At 53.9% G+C, this 17,766-nt stretch overlaps 1 protein-coding gene and 1 long non-coding RNA gene across 3 annotated transcripts; one reads left to right on the top strand and one right to left on the bottom strand.

Moving 5' to 3' along the window:
* The first annotated feature begins 9,494 nt into the window (after nt 1–9,494).
* Nucleotides 9,495–15,620, top strand: LOC117072547. Its single transcript, XR_004432837.1, has 3 exons — nt 9,495–10,256; nt 15,157–15,252; nt 15,527–15,620. It is a non-coding gene; the product is annotated as an uncharacterized LOC117072547 (long non-coding RNA).
* EVX1 (even-skipped homeobox 1) lies at nt 9,788–14,469 on the bottom strand. Of its 2 annotated transcripts, none has more exons than XM_033192848.1 (3): nt 13,766–14,469; nt 11,893–12,149; nt 9,788–11,310 (listed from the first exon to the last, which is right to left on the bottom strand). In XM_033192848.1, exons 2-3 carry the CDS (start codon nt 12,028–12,030, stop codon nt 10,768–10,770), a joined length of 681 nt encoding a protein of 226 aa, XP_033048739.1. In that variant the 5' UTR covers nt 12,031–12,149; nt 13,766–14,469; the 3' UTR covers nt 9,788–10,767. The 2 variants fall into 2 exon arrangements, with proteins under 2 accessions (XP_033048739.1, XP_033048738.1); XM_033192847.1 differs by having other exon boundaries at nt 13,711–14,361.
* Nucleotides 15,621–17,766: the final 2,146 nt, after the last annotated feature.

Genomic DNA, 17,766 nt, shown 5'->3' with positions numbered 1-17,766 from the left:
TCCCCTTTATCTCTATTCTTTTTTTTTTTTGAGATGGAGTTTCGCTCTCGTTGCCCATGCTGGAGTGCAATGGCACAATCTTGGCTCACTGCAACCTCCGCCTCCCGGGTTCAAGCAATTCTCCTGCTTCAGCCTCCCGAGTAGCTGGGATTACAGGCATGTGCCACCACACCCGGCTAATTTTGTATTTTTTTTTTTTTTTTTTTTTTTTTTTTTTTTGAGGCAGAGTCTCGCTCTGTCGCCCGGACTGGAGTGCAGTGGCCGGATCTCAGCTCACTGCAAGCTCCGCCTCCCGGGTTTACGCCATTCTCCTGCCTCAGCCTCCCGAGTAGCTGGGACTACAGGCGCCCGCCACCTCGCCCGGCTAGTTTTTTGTATTTTTAGTAGAGACGGGGTTTCACTGTGTTAGCCAGGATGGTCTCGATCTCCTGACCTCATGATCCGCCCGTCTCGGCCTCCCAAAGTGCTGGGATTACAGGCTTGAGCCACCGCGCCCGGCCCTAATTTTGTATTTTTAATAGAAACAGGGTTTCTCCATGTTGGTCAGGCTGGTCTCAAACTCCCAACCTCAGGTGATCCGCCCACCTCAGCCTCCCAAAGTGCTGGGATTACAGGCGTGAGCCACCGCGCCCAGCCTCCCCTTTATCTCTAAAGTAGAAATAACAATTTTTATTTCACATAGCTGTGGTGAGTATCAATATGGTCACGTATGTGGAAATACTCTAAACAGAGTAAAGCTGGCCGGGCACAGTGGCTTATGCTTGTAGTCCCAGCACTTTGGGAGGCTGAGGCGGGCAAATCACTTGAGCCTAGGAGTTCAAGACCAGCCTGGGCAACATGGCAAAACCTGGTCTCTACTAATATTTATATATACATACTATATATATATATAAACTAGTTGAGTGTGGTGGCACATGCCTGTAGTCCCAGCTACTTAGGAGGCTGAGGCAGGAGGATTGCTTGAGCTCTGAAGGTGAAGGTTTCAGTGATTGGAGATCACACCACTGTACTCCAGCGTGGGTGCTGGGTGACAGAGAAAGTCATTGTCTCAAAAAAAAAAAAAAAAGGGTGTAAAGCCCACCATGGGAGACAAGGGTCTCCTACTTTCCCTTTTGTCTCTAGGCACCCTCCCCCAGAGTTTTGCAGGATCTCCCATGCTATCCCCTTTCTATTCTGCTTCCTCAGCCTCTTTCCTTGCAACGGTTACTGTCTTGCCTTTCCTACACTCTTTTACAGGGCATTGCAGGAAAAAATGAGAACTGTTGACATAGGAGGGTCTAGATGAAGAAATGCGTGCTTCATTGGATCAGAGGGATCACGTGATGATCAGAGCAAACAGGTGCTGTCCTAAGCTCTTCATAAATATAAGACCATATAAGCCTCAGAGCTATTATATAAAAGAGGGCCTGTGGGCAGCAGTTTCTAAGACAGCCTCCAGTGATCCCTGCCTCCTGGATTTGATGCTTTCTGTAATCCCCTTTCCTTGAGTGTGGGCTGGATCTACTGACTCACTTCTAACAAATATAATACAGCACAGTGATGGAAAGTCACTTCCAAGATTAGGTAACCAAAAGACTGTAGCTTCCGTCTTGGATGCTTTCTCCCTTCACCACTCTCTGTCTTGCTTACTCAGTCTGAGGAAAGACAGCTGCCACTTTATAAGCTACCGTATGGAGAGGCTCATATGGTAAGGAATAAAGAGAAACCTCTGGCCAACCACCAACAAGGAACTGAGGCCTTCAGCCAAATAGCCCACCAGCAAGGAACTGAATCCTGCCAACAACCCCATGAGTGAGCCCAGAACATATCCTCACCCAGTTGAATCTTTAGATAAGACCACAACCCCAGTGGAATAGCCTGGAGCCAGGAACACACAGCTAAGCTCACTAGATTCCTGACTCACGGAAACTGAGACATGGGTTAGTGAGTTAAGCAGCACTGCCTTCCTTGAGGCTAGATGCCCATCACCCAGAAGCTTGAAAAGTCCCAGCCTAGCAGCTGAGTTTCCTGATTGATGGATTCAGAAAGTAATGTTTCAAAATCAGCTAAAGAGTAAACTTCCGGCCGGGCACGGTGGCTCAAGCCTGTAATCCCAGCACTTTGGGAGGCCGAGACGGGCGGATCACGAGGTCAGGAGATCGAGACCATCCTGGCTAATACAGTGAAACCCTGTCTCTACTTAAAAAATACAAAAAACGGCCGGGCGCGGTGGCTCAAGCCTGTAATCCCAGCACTTTGGGAGGCCGAGACGGGCGGATCACGAGGTCAGGAGATCGAGACCATACTGGCTAACACGGTGAAACCCCATCTCTACTAAAAATACAAAAACTAGCCGGGCGAAGTGGCGGGCGCCTGTAGTCCCAGCTACTCGGGAGGCTGAGGCAGGAGAATGGCGTGAACCCGGGAGGCGGAGCTTGCAGTGAGCTGAGATCTGGCCACTGCACTCCAGTCCGGGCGACAGAGCGAGACTCCGCCTCAAAAAAAAAAAAAAAAAAAAAAAAAAAAAAAAAAAAATACAAAAAACTAGCCGGGCGACGAGGCGGGCGCCTGTAGTCCCAGCTACTCGGGAGGCTGAGGCAGGAGAATGGCGTAAACCCGGGAGGCGGAGCTTGCAGTGAGCTGAGATCTGGCCACTGCACTCCAGCCTGGGTGGCAGAGCAAGACTCCGTCTCAAAAAAAAAAAAAAAAAAAGAGTAAACTTCCTAGGCCGGGCACCATGGCTCATTCCTGTAATCTCAACACTTTGGGACACCAAGGTGGGAGGGTTCATTGAGCCCATGAGTTTGAGACCAGCCTGCGTAACACAGCAAGACCACCTCTCTACCCACCAACCAAAAAAAAAAAAAAAAAAAAATTAGCCAGGCATGGTGGCACATACCTGTGGCCCTTGCTACTCAGGAGACTGAGATGAGAGGATCACTTGAGCCTGGGAGTTTAAGGCTGCAGTGAGCCCTGATGGGGCCACTGCACTCCAGCCTGAGCAACAGAGCAAGACCCCCATCTCAAAAAGAAAAAGAGAGAGAGAGAGAGAGAGAGAGAGAGAGATTCCAACTACTGAAACAATATATAAACCAAAAATTGGCAATATTAGATGCATGAGACTTGGGCCTTCTAGTCAAATTCTGCAACCCTTACCTTTTGTTCACTGCCAAATCACCAGGATTCAGGAGGGGACCTTCTCTCTACTCTCCTACATAGTATCTCTGTTAAGGAGCTATTTCTGCAGTACTTATCCACTGACTTCCTTGCCAGTTCAACAAGTTCTTCACAGCTTTTGTCAACGCCCTTACCTTTCCCTCTATAGTTTCTCTACCCTGTACATACATACCCATCCTATTCTATTATCTTTGAAGTTCTTTCTCTTTCATCTTTTGTTATAAAACGTTATATTTGAGAATAACAGGGGAATATGAACTGATATTCTGCTCTCAGTTAAAAAATACATACTGCACCATGACTTGCACAGAGTAAGCCCTCAGATATTTGCTAAATAAAATTCTCTTTGACTGCATCCTGCAAGGTTTGGGGGAGACAGAGCATCTTATAAGGTGTTCAGTTCCCTAACTCTGGTGGGAAGCTGGAGAAAAGAAGAAATGCTATGCATCATCTACATCAAGCCCCATCTCCTGTCTCTCTTACACAGTAGAAAAATGAAGCTGGGAGAATAATGTAATAAAAATTCCACAGCGATTTAGGGGCAGAACCCAAACTAGAAGCCACATCTTCTGTCTTCTAATCCAATGCTGATCCCATGTAGGCACAAAGTGCCAGATGCATGACATGTGAGGACTGGGAGGCAGGGGATGGCCACCCCTCCTCAAAAGGGGGCCTTTGGTTCAGACCCCAGATGCTCCATGTCTGCCCTCCAGCCAACTACTCCGAGGGTTTGACCTCCACACCTCACTGGGGCTGGCTTCTATGTGGATTTTCTGTTTGACATGTGGAGGAGTTGGACCTGTCCTGGCATAGCAGGACACCCTAAAGAGGGCGCCCAGACCTTCCCTCCTCCTCTACCCCAGGGCTCCTCGCAGGCTGTGCTCCCACCTTCCTCCAGGCTCCAGAGAGCCAGACGGCTCCAGCGCAGGTCTCTGCACCGCGCGGCTTCCAAGTGCCTTGATGAGACGTGTTTAATCTTCCACCAGGATTATTTAACCTCCGCATCCTTGTTAACAAACAGCCATTATTAACGAGATGGTAGACCACATGGGGTGGGTTTGTTCAGACAATGAGAGCTCCCTTAGCCTTTCTGCAAGCAAATTCATAGTCGTCAGCGACTCAGCTGCCCCGAACCCTCTTACACAGAAAACTGAGTCGAACCCGGTGATCTGGGCCCTTCCCCACGACCCCCGGGGCTGGAGGCTCCATCCTCTGCAAACAGAGCTACATCTCTCCCTTTCTTCCCTGCCTCCCACTCTCGCTCGCTCTCCCAAGGGGTGGCTACAGTGCGTTATAAATTTTACCTTTCCAGTGTGCAGGAGAGGCGAGAGGAGGCTCTGTCCCAGCTCCGGGCCTGCCTGTCCCCGAGGACACCAATTAAAGACACTAATTGGACAGCAATACATCAAAGTCGCTCCCGGGAGTGAGTCCTCTCAGGGCGCCAGGAATCCGTTAGTTGGGCTTTTGTTTCAAACACAGAAATACAGAGGAAAAAACACGCACACACCTCTACGCGGGCAGGAGTAGGGGGCGTGCTGTGCCGCGTGGGCTTCTCTGTCTCCGCGCTCGCTGGGAGCCTCTCCCTCTCCTCTCTTTTTCCGGCTCGGCACATCTAACGATCGTTCCCGCTTCTCTGTTCTGAGTTCACCTCACTTACTTCTCCAAAGAGCGCCGCCTAGAAGGCCCGCTCTTCTGGGACACGCACACTAACAGAGCCCGCGTAGACGCGGCACACGGTTTTACCCAAGAGCGCCGGTTTCGGGAGAAACAAACGCACCTCCCGCGCACTTCGTTCTGGTCTTTCCCTTAATAGGTTGAGGGAGGGCAAGTAGACACCTGGGGAGGCACCTGTCGCCTGGACTCAACTGCACGGGGTCCTCACGAGGTTCCCGGACGCCTGCAGGAGGAGGGCGACGGAGGGGAACTGGCCTCACCCAGGAGGGGTTATTTCAGGATACAGAAAGGGACGCTTCGGTGGAGGAAGGAAAGGGTTCTTCTCTGGGGGAACTAGACGCTGCTGCTCACAGGCCCAAAGGCCCCCAGATGAGCCGGCCATGGAAGGGGCTCTGGCCCAGAGGGACCTGAAGCGACCGGGGCGCGCTTCACGTCCCCAAATAGCAAGCGGCGGGGATCGGGGGAGCTGTGGAAACGAGGTGATTTCCCTGCTATCGTCTTAGAAGGAAGGCCGAGCCTCCAGAGTCCAGAATTTACCAGCAACCTGTGCTGCGCGCGCAACGAGGCCTCCCGACTTCAGCTACAAAGGCCTCAGCGCCCTGTGGGTCAGACCCAGGCCAGGGGGCCCTAAGCCCCTTACAGGGAGGGACGGAGACCCGGGCACAAACTGGGACGTCCATGCGGTGAGCGTCCGGGGATCGCTGTTCCTCAGCTTGCCCAGCCCGGGCCACACGCGGCCGCTGCCTGCGCCGGGGAGGCGGGAACCTGAAGCTGGCGAGAGCGAGGCCCGGCCCGAGTCGCCACCGCAGCCACAGCCACCGCGCAGGCTGGTGCGCCGGGGACCCTCGGCCTCACCTGGGCCTTGGGGAGGCCAGAAGTGCCCCTAATCCTATAGGGCCGCGCCCGCTCCTTTCCCTCGGGAAGACAGATTGGAATGGCTGCTTTTGATCCCATTTGTTACCAACCCCGGCATTTGTTTTCCATTTTATAAACGCTTCCCTTTAAGTAATTGTCCCTGTTAACAGCGTATACCTTTCAGCAGCGCTCACTGCGCTATAAATAATCTCGATGAAGATGCAAGGATATGACTTTCACAAGATTGGACAATTGATTCAATCTGTGACCCGCGATGGCGAATAATATTGGAAGGCTATTTAAACAGATGAAGGCCTAAATTGTCTTGCTTGTATCTGAATTAATTTCTCATTCATCATCATTATGAAGTGATTGGTCTACTCAAGCTCTTCAGCCTGCTGGAACGGAGCGGGATTTAAATGAGATTGTAACACAATTTAAATGCTTGCCGACTTTAACGAGGCCAATTGAGCAGCTGCAATAAATACAAATATTTTTCTAAACAGCCTTGTTTTAAATAATTACTTAATGCTTTCATGTTTTTTTAAGTGGCAATCTTTCTCCCTCTCCTGCTCCTGCTCAGAATATCACACATTTATTTGCTGAGAAGGTGATTTTGGAAACGACTTTGTGTTTCTGTTTGCTTTGTAGACAGTAGGATGTGTTTTGTGATTGGGTTTTGTTTTGTTTTGACTTTTTCTCAGAGTCAACATTTCCAGGGTCCCTCAAACTGGCACAAATGGTGAGCTGAGCCTTAGTTTCACCCTAAAACAGTCTTCTGTGCTGCCCCCGCAGAGCTTGGGAGGAGCTGAGTGATGGAAGAAATTTGTCGTTTGGATCTAGTCACTTATCCAGATGCAGTTTAGCTGGGTTTTGCAAACGAATCCGTGTGATTGCTCTTACAAATGACACCCTGAAGAGTGGCATTGTTTCTGATTTGTACTGATGACCGTCATCATCTTGAACAAATCGGAATTCCAACATATCCCAAAGATGTCCCTTAGGAAGCTCAATCTGCAAGCAGTTTGGCTTCCTGCAAATCAAAAGGAGTAGGTGGAGGTTGACTGAGGATTTCTTTGTTAGGGAAGGGGCACAGAAAGAGAACTTGGCCATAACAAATGGTGGCAGGATGGCGGAGGAGGGGGTTGGTAATTAGAGAAATGCCAATTTTGTGGCCTCAACCTCCTTTCTCTCCTATCTGTACCCCTACTCCTACTCTTTCCTCTACCTATCTGGGGTGATGGTGTATGGAGAGGATGCTAAGATCCCTACTTTGAGAATGCCATCCGTCTGGACACCTTTGGCAGCAACGGTCCACCGCGACACTCACCTTCATTCTCCGGCGGACATATGGCGGCTGGTGTTTCCTCAGTTGGGGAATAATGGAAGCAACCAAGCGGGAGAAGCCTGAGAAACAAAAGAATCTTTTAAACTTTAGTGAAAGGGCTGGGGTTGGGGATGTGGGGGGACACTCGACTTACTGTGAGGACCTGAGTCCCATTTGGGGGTGACTGTCTAATACCATGTCCCCCAGAAGGCCTGGGGCAAAGAGATTCATTCTGAATCTCTTCTCCCTCAATCCCTAGTCGAGGGAGAGGGACTGCATGTCTGGAGAGTGCGGGTCCTAGTTTCAAACCTAGGAAGGTGGAGTGGACATAATCACTAAAGAAACCATTCGGGGGCATGCCACATTGGACAACAGGATCAAACTGTAGGATAAAAAAAATAGGGACAAGAATGCAGAAACCAAGTAGTGGTTTGCTATGTAACTGAGGAATTTAATGCCAGAGTTAGGGAGCTGCTGGCCAGAATCATTTTGTCTTCAAGGCTCTGCGGAGCTCATCCTCTTTATCCTGTTGTTTAAAATGAGCATTATCCCAAACATATGCAATGCAATCAGTTTGGTCACACTTACAAGAACACGCTTTAATAAGGCAATCAATCACACGCTAACAAGCCAGCAATTGCCAGGGGCCGGTGCGCACTCGGGCTGTAGGGTGGCCAGCCTTGCCCAGCTGGACGAATCTGGGCTGGGCGCTGGACCACGGTCCCAGGCCCTGCTGGCCAGCCGGAATTGAAGAGCCCTGGGAAAGCATGAGTCGGGAGTGAGGTGTCAGGTTTCACTGGGGGTTACCTCAGAATCTGTGCCCCAAAACAGGGTGAGAGAAGAGGAAGTGGGAGCCAGGAGCTCATAGCTACATCGGCCACTAATAGCTGTGTAGACCTGGAGTTTCTATTTTCCCACCTGCAAAATGGAACCAAGATGAGGCAAAGCCAACACTGAGAAAGTTGAAAAATGAAAACAACATCATGGTAGGTCCTGGTCTAGCCTTCTGTTTTACAGATAAGGAGTTTGTGATTGTGAAGGGGTAGTACCTTCTTCAAGTCAACTCCCACTTCCTCCCTGCTACCACTCAAATGGAACGTGTCATGCCAGATGGGGTTGCCTGATACAAGTGGGCTAAGAATGTTTGGGGGGGAGGGGGAGTGAGAAGGTTTGCCTAGTGCCAAACCGCAAACCTTGGCAAAAGGGAAATTTCATTATGAAGTAATGAGAAATTCCTCCTGGCAAGATGTATTGTTATATCTTCCACTTCAATTTGGAGGAAGAGAGGCTCAATTACCCAGAAAATACAGTCAATTAAAGGCTGCTGATTGGACACGAAGCCGGATCATTGATCTTGTACTTTCCAATATCGCTGCAGACACCTCATTTTCCCTCCCTATTAACTGAAAATACGCCTGGCATTAAGGCAACCCGCAGCCCATTTACCTGTCGCAAGCAATCTCTGCCCAACGTGGAGCAACGCAAAATTTACCGGGATTTGGCACTCAGGAGCTTTTGGCTGCAGGGGAGGGGGTGCTGGAAACCTCAGGGCACAATTTGCTTGGGAGGGCACCAGCTACTGTGTGCAGGAGGATTTGCTGTGGAACCCAAGGAGGGAGGAGGGCATTTGAGGAGTCTCTATGTGCTGGCAGATACAGTGGCAGAGGACCCCTCGTGTCTATGCAATCCAGAGCCTCCTGGACTCCCAGAAGGCTCCCATCTCTCCCCTGTTTGGGTGGGACTTCACACCCAGCCACATTTGGCTCTCCTTTGGGGGGTGCAGGTGGGGGCTGGAAGGTAGTTTCTGAGCACTGCCTTTCCTCTTGTCCTAATCCCTCAGAATCCCACCCTCAAGATGACTTCCAGTCTGAGGACAATTCAGACCAAGATGATCCCAACCAAGAAGCCTTGCTCCCTGCTGTCCTCCACCCTCAAGTGTGGACCCAGCTTGACCAGAACTCAGCTCTCTGCAGTACTCAGGCTCCACTGCCACTGCCCCACTTACCTTCCTTTGGGCTGGGGTGGAGGCAGGTTGCTCAGAGACCACAACCTGGGTCCCCTTTCAGTTGCTCAAAGGATTGGAACAACTGGAGAAGAAACCACAGGGGTGGGCCCCTGGCAGCATTCAGCTGCCACTTTACGCAGGAAAGGCTCCCAACATACCCAAAATTAAGGAAACATGCACCCCAGGGCAGCTTGGAGCCTGCCTTCTCCACCTCCATGCAATGTCTGTTTGGAGCCTACCAATGACAGAGGCTTGGAAGACTCTGTGGGTCCATCTTTTGGTTCATTTCCTACTGAAACCCATGGTGGCTGAACTAGCAATTTAAAAAGTCAATTAAGAGCTGCTTGCTGCCACAAAAACTAAAATGCTAAAGTGAGAATTATGTCCAGCTTTTATTGCAATACGGTTAACAAATCATAACAGCAAGTTCTTTGGGCTTCAAAGGAAAACCCCAAACCAAACCAAATTCATTCCCTACAGGAAGAATCACTCCCTCTCAGTCAGGGTGAAGCTTGCATTGGGTGTACACGTTCTCTTCTTCCTCAAAAACTGGCTGCAAGGATGAGTGTGGGAGTGAGGATTTGGGAGTGGCTCTAAACAAACCCTGGTGGAGGGTACAGACAGGGTCCCCAGAAGGGGCAGAAGGCTCCCACTGGTATCTAAAAGTCAAGCTCCAGTGGTAGCTTGGGGAGAAAATAAGAAAAAGTTGTAAAATGCCCAATGCAAAGGGTAGGGCCAGAAAACTCCTGGTGAAGTGAAGGTGAACAAGCAAAGGATGAAAATTGCCTACAATTTACCGCCAGATACTGAGAGAGGGAGGTGAAGTTCTCACTCCCTAAGCTCTTCCCCGGGCGCCTTGTTAACAGCTCCAGCTCTGGGCTCAGTGGCCAGCTCCGTGTTGATCATTATTACACATTCAACATTCATAAACCCTCCTCGCACACATCACTTGCTAATCAGGGTGTGTGCTGGGCCCAGGGAAAAAAGGCTTGGCCTCATAGAAGCGGCAAAGGGCTCCTGGAGCATCTGCAGCCTCCCTGGCCAACAAAAAAGTGGGGGCAGGGAGAGATGGAGCCGCAAGTTGAGAGGTGTCACAAAGCTGGGAATGAGGAAGGAGATCTGGTGCTGGCAGACGCCAGATCCAGAAGATGCTGTGTAGTCGAGGCTCCAGGTTCCATGCCAAGGGGCCGGATTCTCCCCAGCAGTAAATAATCCCTCACTCTCTCCTCCAAATGACTGGTATGTTGCCATCCACCAGCCCCTTGTCATGCCTTGGAAAGGCTGGCAAAGATTAATCTCTACCTGCTCTGCATACACAGCATTTTGTTCAGACAGACAGCAATTTCCCTTTCCAGTGCTTGAGTCTTGGCTGGGGAGAGGGGGCCCGGTGAGAAGGGAGTGTGAGATGGAGGGTGATGGGCCGAGGGGCCGGATATTGATTGCTGTTGCTGCTAAGTTTTGTTTAGATTTGGAGCTACAGCCTCGACCCTGATAGGGGGCGGTGGGTCCGGAGGCCGCCCGGGAGGAAGGTCTCTCAACCTCTGCTTCCCTATCCCCACTCCTGCTCCCCAAACGCGCCAGCCACGGCCACTTCCTAGGCTTTCCAATTCTCGCGGCCGGATCCCGCTGGTCCTTTTCCGCCCTCTCCTTTCCCCCTTGGCTTCCTAGGGGCGAGGAGCGAGAGGCTGAGTCCCGGGGATGGGGGGTGACCCCACGGGCGTCCTGGAGCCGGCAGCCGGCCGGAGGCCCCTTATCTAGTGAGGGGCACCTCCTCCCTCTGGTCCAGCGCGACGGAGGAGGCCTTGCTGAGCACCGAGGGCGCGAAGGTGAGGAAGGAGTCCGAGCGGGAGGTGGAGGCACAGGTGAAGTCCGAGGCGGCGGCAGCCCGGGGTGCCAGCCCGTTGGCCGGGCCGCTGTGACAGGCGAGGCAGGAGCAAGGGCCGCCGGCCGAGGCGCCCAGTCCGTGCGCGGGCCCGGGATAGAGCGGCGGGTGACGGAAGGCGCACAGCAGTTCGGGCCGCGGGTAGGGCTGCGACAGCACGCGGAACGTGTCGAGCGGGCGCAGCGGGCCGCTGAAGGGCGAGGCGGCGGCGGCGGAGGCAGCGGATGCGGCGCCCAGGCCCACAGGCGAGTAGTAGGGCAGGGGCAGGTGAGACGGGAAGGGGTAGGGCAGGCCGCCCGCGGCTGCCGCATGGCTCATCATGTAAGTGTAGAAGGCGGGGTCCGCCGGGTGCGGCCACGTCATGGCCAGGCGCTGCCGCTTGTCCTTCATGCGCCGGTTCTGGAACCATACCTGGGGAGAGGAGCGGAGCAGGTTCGGCAGCTGGACTCGGCCCGATAGTCAGAGGCCAGAAGTTTGGTCCCGCTCCGGGGACAGTGTTCTCAGGGCAGGAAGAGTCAAAGCAGACACCAGCTGGGTAGAGACGGACCCCACCACCACCACCACCTGGAGCTGGAATCCCTCCAGAGAGGTTTGGGGAGTGACTCCAGCCCGCTCCCTCCTTCCCTCTGCCCAGGTGGCCAGGCCCCGGGGTGCCAGAGGCCGGTGTGTGTACGGGAGGAGCAGTGAGAGGACGTGGACTCAATTGGTCTGCGGCCGCAGACGGCGTGTCCCCAGAAACTACCTTGTCACCCGCACAGGCACTCTATACCCTCCCCCTACTCCCACCCGCTGTCTATTTAACCAGGAAAGAGACAGAGTCAACCACATGGCAGCAATGCCTGCCTAGGAGCCGTCACGAGGGTCAATCTGCACGAGCTGGGCAGGGAGACCCCAGGCCCAGATTCCTGGCGTGCGGTTTATGGAGTGGGCAATTGGTATTTACTTCCCGCTAAGTAGGTGCACATCCGCCTCCCCAGCCTGGACCCAGCATACCTTGATGGTGGTTTCCGGCAGGTTTAGGGCGGCCGCCAGCTCGCATCTCCGCGGCCTGGATACGTAGTTCTCCCGGTAGAATTCCTTCTCCAGCCGCGCAATCTGCTCTCGGGTGAAGGCGGTGCGGTAACGACGCATCTGGTCACTGGCGCTGCACGCCAGGGTGCCTTGCGAGCCGCCCCCGCCACCGCCGCCGTTGCTCTTGGAGGTCTCGCTTCCTCCGTTCGGACTGCCGACCAGCGCCTCGGAGCCGGACCCTGCACAGCGACAGACACAGACACACAAATGCCACTGAAGTGGGGCTGTAGGCCTAAGGTGGGAGGGTGATTTGGGAAGGGACACCCTGTCAGCCACTCCGATAACTGTTTCTGCTAGGGTACTGCGGCCTCTGGGGAACCCAAGAAGGGAAGATAAGGGCCTGCCCTTGATTGGGTAGGTAGAGGTCTTTGGGGAGGCCTTCCCTTCCTCTAAGGCATTCTGGATACAGGGGTTCCCAGTCGCCCTTTCCACCTGCCCTGGGGCATAGGAGAGCTTTCTGCCTCCCGTTGGCAGGGGTGGGCAAGGGTGTGCACTTCTGACAGGCACATGAGTTGAGATGCACCTTTGTGCTAGAGCGTGGTAAACTCTGGGTCAAGTGCATTGTAGTATGCTGAGCAATCAGAGAGTTTCTTTGCTCTTCTGTGTGCCAAGCTGCCGGAACAGGTGTGGGAATGTGTACTAGGTTCCCTGTATTGCAGGGCTGGAGTGAGAATGCTTGTTGAGTATCTTATTTATTACCTTAGTATATGTGAGTGAAGTGCAGGTTGTTCTGAGGGCAGGTTGTGGGAAGGAGGCTGGGTGAAACTGGTGATAAGACAGTAAGGGGTATTCAACAAGGTGTTGGCTGCCAAGGCCAGGGGGTGGTCTTTCTTCCCTCCCAGGCTCTTTCCACCCACTCCTGCAGTTCTGTGGAGGAGTGTCTGCTGGTGGGCTCCCCTCTCCGCCCCCACCCCCAGTTTTCCACTCCCGTCTGGGGAGGTGGATTGTTGGCACAGAGGGAAACTCCCTTCCGAGCTATCCACCCCCTTCCCATTAGCCTTTGGTGGGGAGGGGTTCTCCAGTTAAACCAGCCCCCGTTTGGGCCTACCTCTGAGAAGGGTGGGGCTCCAGCCCCCTGCAGCTCCTTTTCCTTTGGGTGGAGAAGCGGGACTAGGAAGGAAAGGGGAAGGGGGGAGGACCCGATCTCTGCCTTTTCAAATGCAACCGGAGACCAAAGGCAATTAGACCATTGGGACCATTTCCGACCTGGCGCCGCCAAGCCCGGGAAGTGACAAGGTAATTTAGACCTCTGACCGACGTGCAAACTGGTCGGAGGGCTGCAGCACCCGGGCTGCCCAAGTGGGCCGCAATTTTACGGTCCTTTATGGACTCCTGGCTTCCGCGCCTCCATGCCTCTTACACCCCGCCAGCCACAAACTGCCCGGACCGGCGTTTGATCTTGCCCTCGCCTGGAGAAAGTGTCTTCTCCTAGCAGTTGAAGCATTCCCCGAGCAGTTGAAACACTGGGGGCTTGGGGTGAGCTTTGAATCCCCCAAGTCCAGGACTTGCATCCGCGCCCACTCCACCCCACACTCAAGGCACTGCTGTCACCCTTAGTCCCGCCAATGCCAGAACACAGTAGGAGACCCCCGCCAGAACGCAGATAGCAGGGAGAGTTGCTCAGGTGGGTCCCCCCAGCCATCCTGCCCTAGGGGAAGGGAGTGTCTTCCTCCTGGCCTGCGCCGAAGTGAAGGGTGGGCGCAATGGGAGGCCCGAGGAGCGGAGGGGCGCGGTGGCTACCTTTGCTGTGCTGGTACTCGGCGTTCCCGGTGGCGCAGTCCGGGGTGCAGCTCACCTCGATTTCTTCATAGAAATCCGACTCGGTGTCCGAGCTACTGGGTTGCCCCTGGCAGGAGAGGCTGTCGACGGAGGGGGCCGGGGGTCCCGGGCCAAGCATGGCCGCCCCGGCTACCCGGGGCTCGGCGCCCGGCCCCGCCGCGCTGCCTGCGAGTCCATCTACCGGCTCCTCCTCCGGGCCTCCCCCGCCGCGCTCCCGGGTGGCCGGAGGGACGGCCCGAGGGCTCAGGCAACCACGGGGCACCATCTTCTCGGGCGGCTCCGGCAGCGGGCTGTCCACGGTTTCGGACAAATTGGAGACCCTCTTGCCAACCAGAGTGCCAAGCTGACCCCCATCCAGAAACACAATCATGTCCTTTCGGCTTTCCATCCCGGGGCTCTCCGGTAGGGGAGGGGAAAGCCCCAAGTGAGTTCCTAACCCCGGTCCCCTGGGTCTCCAGCGGCCGGACGGATCTTGGTCGCAGGAGGGAGAAAGAGAGGCCGGGTTACTGGGATCGCGCAGAGCGGCTGGAGCGAGGTCCGTACCGCGACCGCGGCGATGGCGGTGGTGAGCTAGGGTCACCTTGTGATGCGAGCGCTCCTCTGTGCCGCACCGCCTCTGGGAGGAAGCCCCATTGCCCTCTTCTTTCTAAGCTGTCATCCTCCTGCTGCAATCGTCATTACAGTACCGCTGGTGACGCCACTCGGCGAGCGCAAGTGGATAAATAGAAACGTCTGCCACAGAGGAGATGAAAGGAGACCCGCAGCTAATGGCTCGGCAGTGATGCGCCAGGTGTGGGCCTCGCTCGAATGGGGAGGAGAGTGTGAAAACAGACAGAGAGACACACACACTGAGAGGGAGACACCCAGGCAGAGGGGATGCAAATGGAATTCCGCAGAAAGAAAAGAGAGCTTAATGCGCGCGGCGAGTTCCGCAGGGGCAGCGGGACTCGGTAATTAAATACGTTTTTGATTTTTTTCTTTTATTGTTGTTTTGATTTTTGTTTTCTTAACTTGGTGCCTTGATCTAACACCGATGAAAGAATCCATAACTGCATTTTAGAAGTGTGAAGCCCAGCTTACACGCCTCAATTCTGTCGGCATTATTACAACTGTCTGCCCCTGGCAGCTAACCTCAAACTGGCTGAAAAGTCTTTTTACAAGCTATGGAAAAATGTATCCCCCCGCCCCAAGTTGACTGGAGAGCTTGAGGCTGGGCCATCTTTTCCTCTCTTCTCCTCCCTCTCGCTACCCACCTCTGTCTCCTTACTCCTGGGAACCAAACTTTGCTATTTTTCTTCCCCAAGGGGCAAGAAATAAATACCTTACTTTTTTCTTAAATTTAAAGACCCACCTTGGCTGCTGTAAGAGTGTGTGCTGATTTCTTTTAAATACCTCCTTCCCATCCAGATGGCCTTAAGTTTTCCACAGCCTGGCTTCATCTTGAGACGGCTATTCGTAGAAGAAGTCGCTTTCCCGTTTGTCTGGGCCTCGCCTGCACTCCAGGTATGTTGGGTGGGGAGAGGTTCTAAGAGTTGTCTTTTTTTTTTCCTTGCCCATATTTTAAGGTATTCGTTCAGAATCAACGAATTCTCCTGGAAAGAGGTTTTCCAAATGAAGAGGCCCCAGGAAATGCGGCCCCTGCTGTGGCAGTACTAGAGGCCCCTAGCTGGGAGAAGGCAGTAGCTTTCATCGCAGTATTTTGGGCAGGGGTTCAGCCTCCCGGAGCACAAAAAGGTTGGGGTTCATAGAAGTTTGACTCATAAGGTCGTCTCCCAAGTCCCTGCCCAGGGGCAGTGGTCCCTGTCTCCAAAAGTGGATGGCGTTTGAGGTAGAAGAGAGTGAAGTCTCTGAAAATGCCCTGAAACAGCAAGTAAGTAGGGGCTCTGATGAAGGGCAGGAGGTGGGGGCAGGGGTTGTGGAACTTGATATTTGGGGGCTGCCATAGGTCTCTCTTGGCTCCTCTCCCAGGGAAGAAACTTGAATAGAACTCCTACAAACTGACACTTTGAGCTCCAAGCAAGTGTGCTGGGGCCAGGTGGGTGGGCTAAGTCTATCCCCACATTGCTGAGGGCAGGAGGTGGGCACCTTCTATGCTCTATCTGCCTTTCTCCGCCTCCTCCCCAAGAGCTTCCAGCCCTAGGCAGCCAGCTGCAAAGGGCAGCCCAGCACCTCCCTTCTTTCCATGTCCCTAGCAAACCCCCAGCTTTTACAGGTAAGTCCTCTTCCATGACCTTTTTGTCTGTTATCTCCTACTTTTCTCTCCTCCTGTTTCTCCTTCTGTGTTCTTCTCCCTCTTTGCTTCTCTCCTCCATCTTCCTATCCATAGGGTTAAGGAAGGTAGAGGAAGAAAGGGGTCCAAAGAAAGACAGTTTTCTCTCCACTCTAGCTTTCCACTTCTCCTTCAGTCTAAGAAGATGCTCATTAATCTTGCCTGGGGACAGAGGCAGTGGGATCCAGAAGGTGGTGTCCACATATATATCTCCACTCTTTGGGACTCCTGAAGCCACTGTGTGCTGAGCACTGCTAGCCCCAAAATCCAGGGAAGTGTTTTAGATGTGAGAAGAGCAATTGAGAGTGGGGGAGTCAAATCCTGGAACCTTTTGCTGCCTTGGAGAGCTGTCCAGGGATTCTATCATTCTCTGTCCTCCCTATGAGCAGCCACAGCCTGAGGCAGCACCTGGCTTGCTCTCTTTCCTGTCAATGGCAAGCCCCCTGGGCATCTGTCTTAGAGCTGCCAAGGTTGCCTACTCTCTATAGGGTCCTCCAGCACTGGGCCTTGGTGGTGGTGCCCACCCTCCTTTCCTCCTTGAGCACTTCACCTTCCCATGGGTAGCCTGCTGCCCCCATCTCCTGGGGACTGGGTCCTCAGAGGGACTCCTGGCTCCCCACCCCACCCCCAGCTCTGCATTCAATGAGAATCATCTGTTTGATCCTCTTTTCCTCTGGGTGAGATGAAAGCCGAGTAGGAGAGATCAAGGAGCCCTACTTAGTCTCCTTCCTGGGTCGGGCCCAACAGAGCAGGGCTTTTACATCCCAGGGAGAGGGCTGGATGGAGCTGAGGACAGGCTTTTCAGAGGGAGGTTGCCTCCCTTGGGCTCCAGATCTGAAGCTTCAGGGACACATCCCCTCAGCCCAAAGCCTTCCCCAGCCCTCTCTCGACTTCTGCCCCGCCCTTTCAAAGCTGACTGTTTCTCCAGTCTTAGGAGCCTAGGGAACCACCCCCACTCCCGCCCCTTTCCGTCGGCGCATTAGGGGAAAACGTTTTAACCAAATGTCACTTCTTCCAAAAGCATCCTTTCATCAACGTCACATTAAGAGTGGTTGGGTTTTTAAAGGAAAGAAGACAAAAAAAGAGGACTGGATAAGAGCACTGCTTTGGTTTTTTGGGTGGTGAATGTGGGGGGAGTATTTAATAACGTCATTATCATTGTATCGTGAAGGTTATTCGCGGCACAGCTCGAGAAGGAAGGTAAATTCCGAGAGCAAGTGAAGCCTTGCACAACCCCATTAAGCCTGGGCAATCCCGTAACAGCGGAGAAGGGGTGATAGCAGGTGAGGTGGAGGCCGCTCCAGGCCCTGTGCCTTCTCATTTCCCGCGGCGGGGAACACCCATCCCCCACCTGCCACATGGCAGGCCCCCAGTCCCTTCCCCGCCGGGGCGACGGGCTCCGATCCAACCGGCTCCTCTCGGATTGAAATTCTCGGGACTTCAAAAGCTCCCAGCTTGGCTTCCGCCGGAGCTGGGCTGGCCTGGGCCGGGGTGGGGGTGGGGGTGGGGGTGGGTGGGAACCCCGGGGAGGCGACGGAGATAAGGTGCGCGGGTCGTTTTAAATGGAATCGGAAGCCGGGTCTAGGCCCCCAGACGCGCTGGTCACCTGGAACAGCTTTGCTCCTCAAGAAAACCCGGCCCAGGAAAGCGGCGCCTGTGGGGCCTGCCTCCGCGGTCTGCCCGCCCGGCTCGGGGGAGACGGCCCATGGCCCAGATCGCCCTCCCCAGCCTGCAGCGGGCCTTTCAAC

This window comes from Trachypithecus francoisi, unplaced genomic scaffold (genome assembly GCF_009764315.1).
Source record: "Trachypithecus francoisi isolate TF-2019V2 unplaced genomic scaffold, Tfra_2.0 Lachesis_group4, whole genome shotgun sequence".
Classification (NCBI taxonomy): domain Eukaryota; kingdom Metazoa; phylum Chordata; class Mammalia; order Primates; family Cercopithecidae; genus Trachypithecus; species Trachypithecus francoisi.
This window is presented reverse-complemented; position numbering and strand designations above follow the sequence as displayed.

Coding starts and splice junctions, on each gene's coding strand:
- EVX1 (XM_033192847.1), bottom strand. CDS start 14,137: ATGGAAAGCCGAAAGGACATGATTGTGTTTCTGGATGGGGGTCAGCTT. Junction 12,150..13,710: donor CGAGTACCAGCACAGCAAAG/GTAGCCACCGCG, acceptor GTCGCTGTGCAG/GGTCCGGCTCCGAGGCGCTG. Junction 11,311..11,892: donor TGCCGGAAACCACCATCAAG/GTATGCTGGGTC, acceptor TCCTCTCCCCAG/GTATGGTTCCAGAACCGGCG.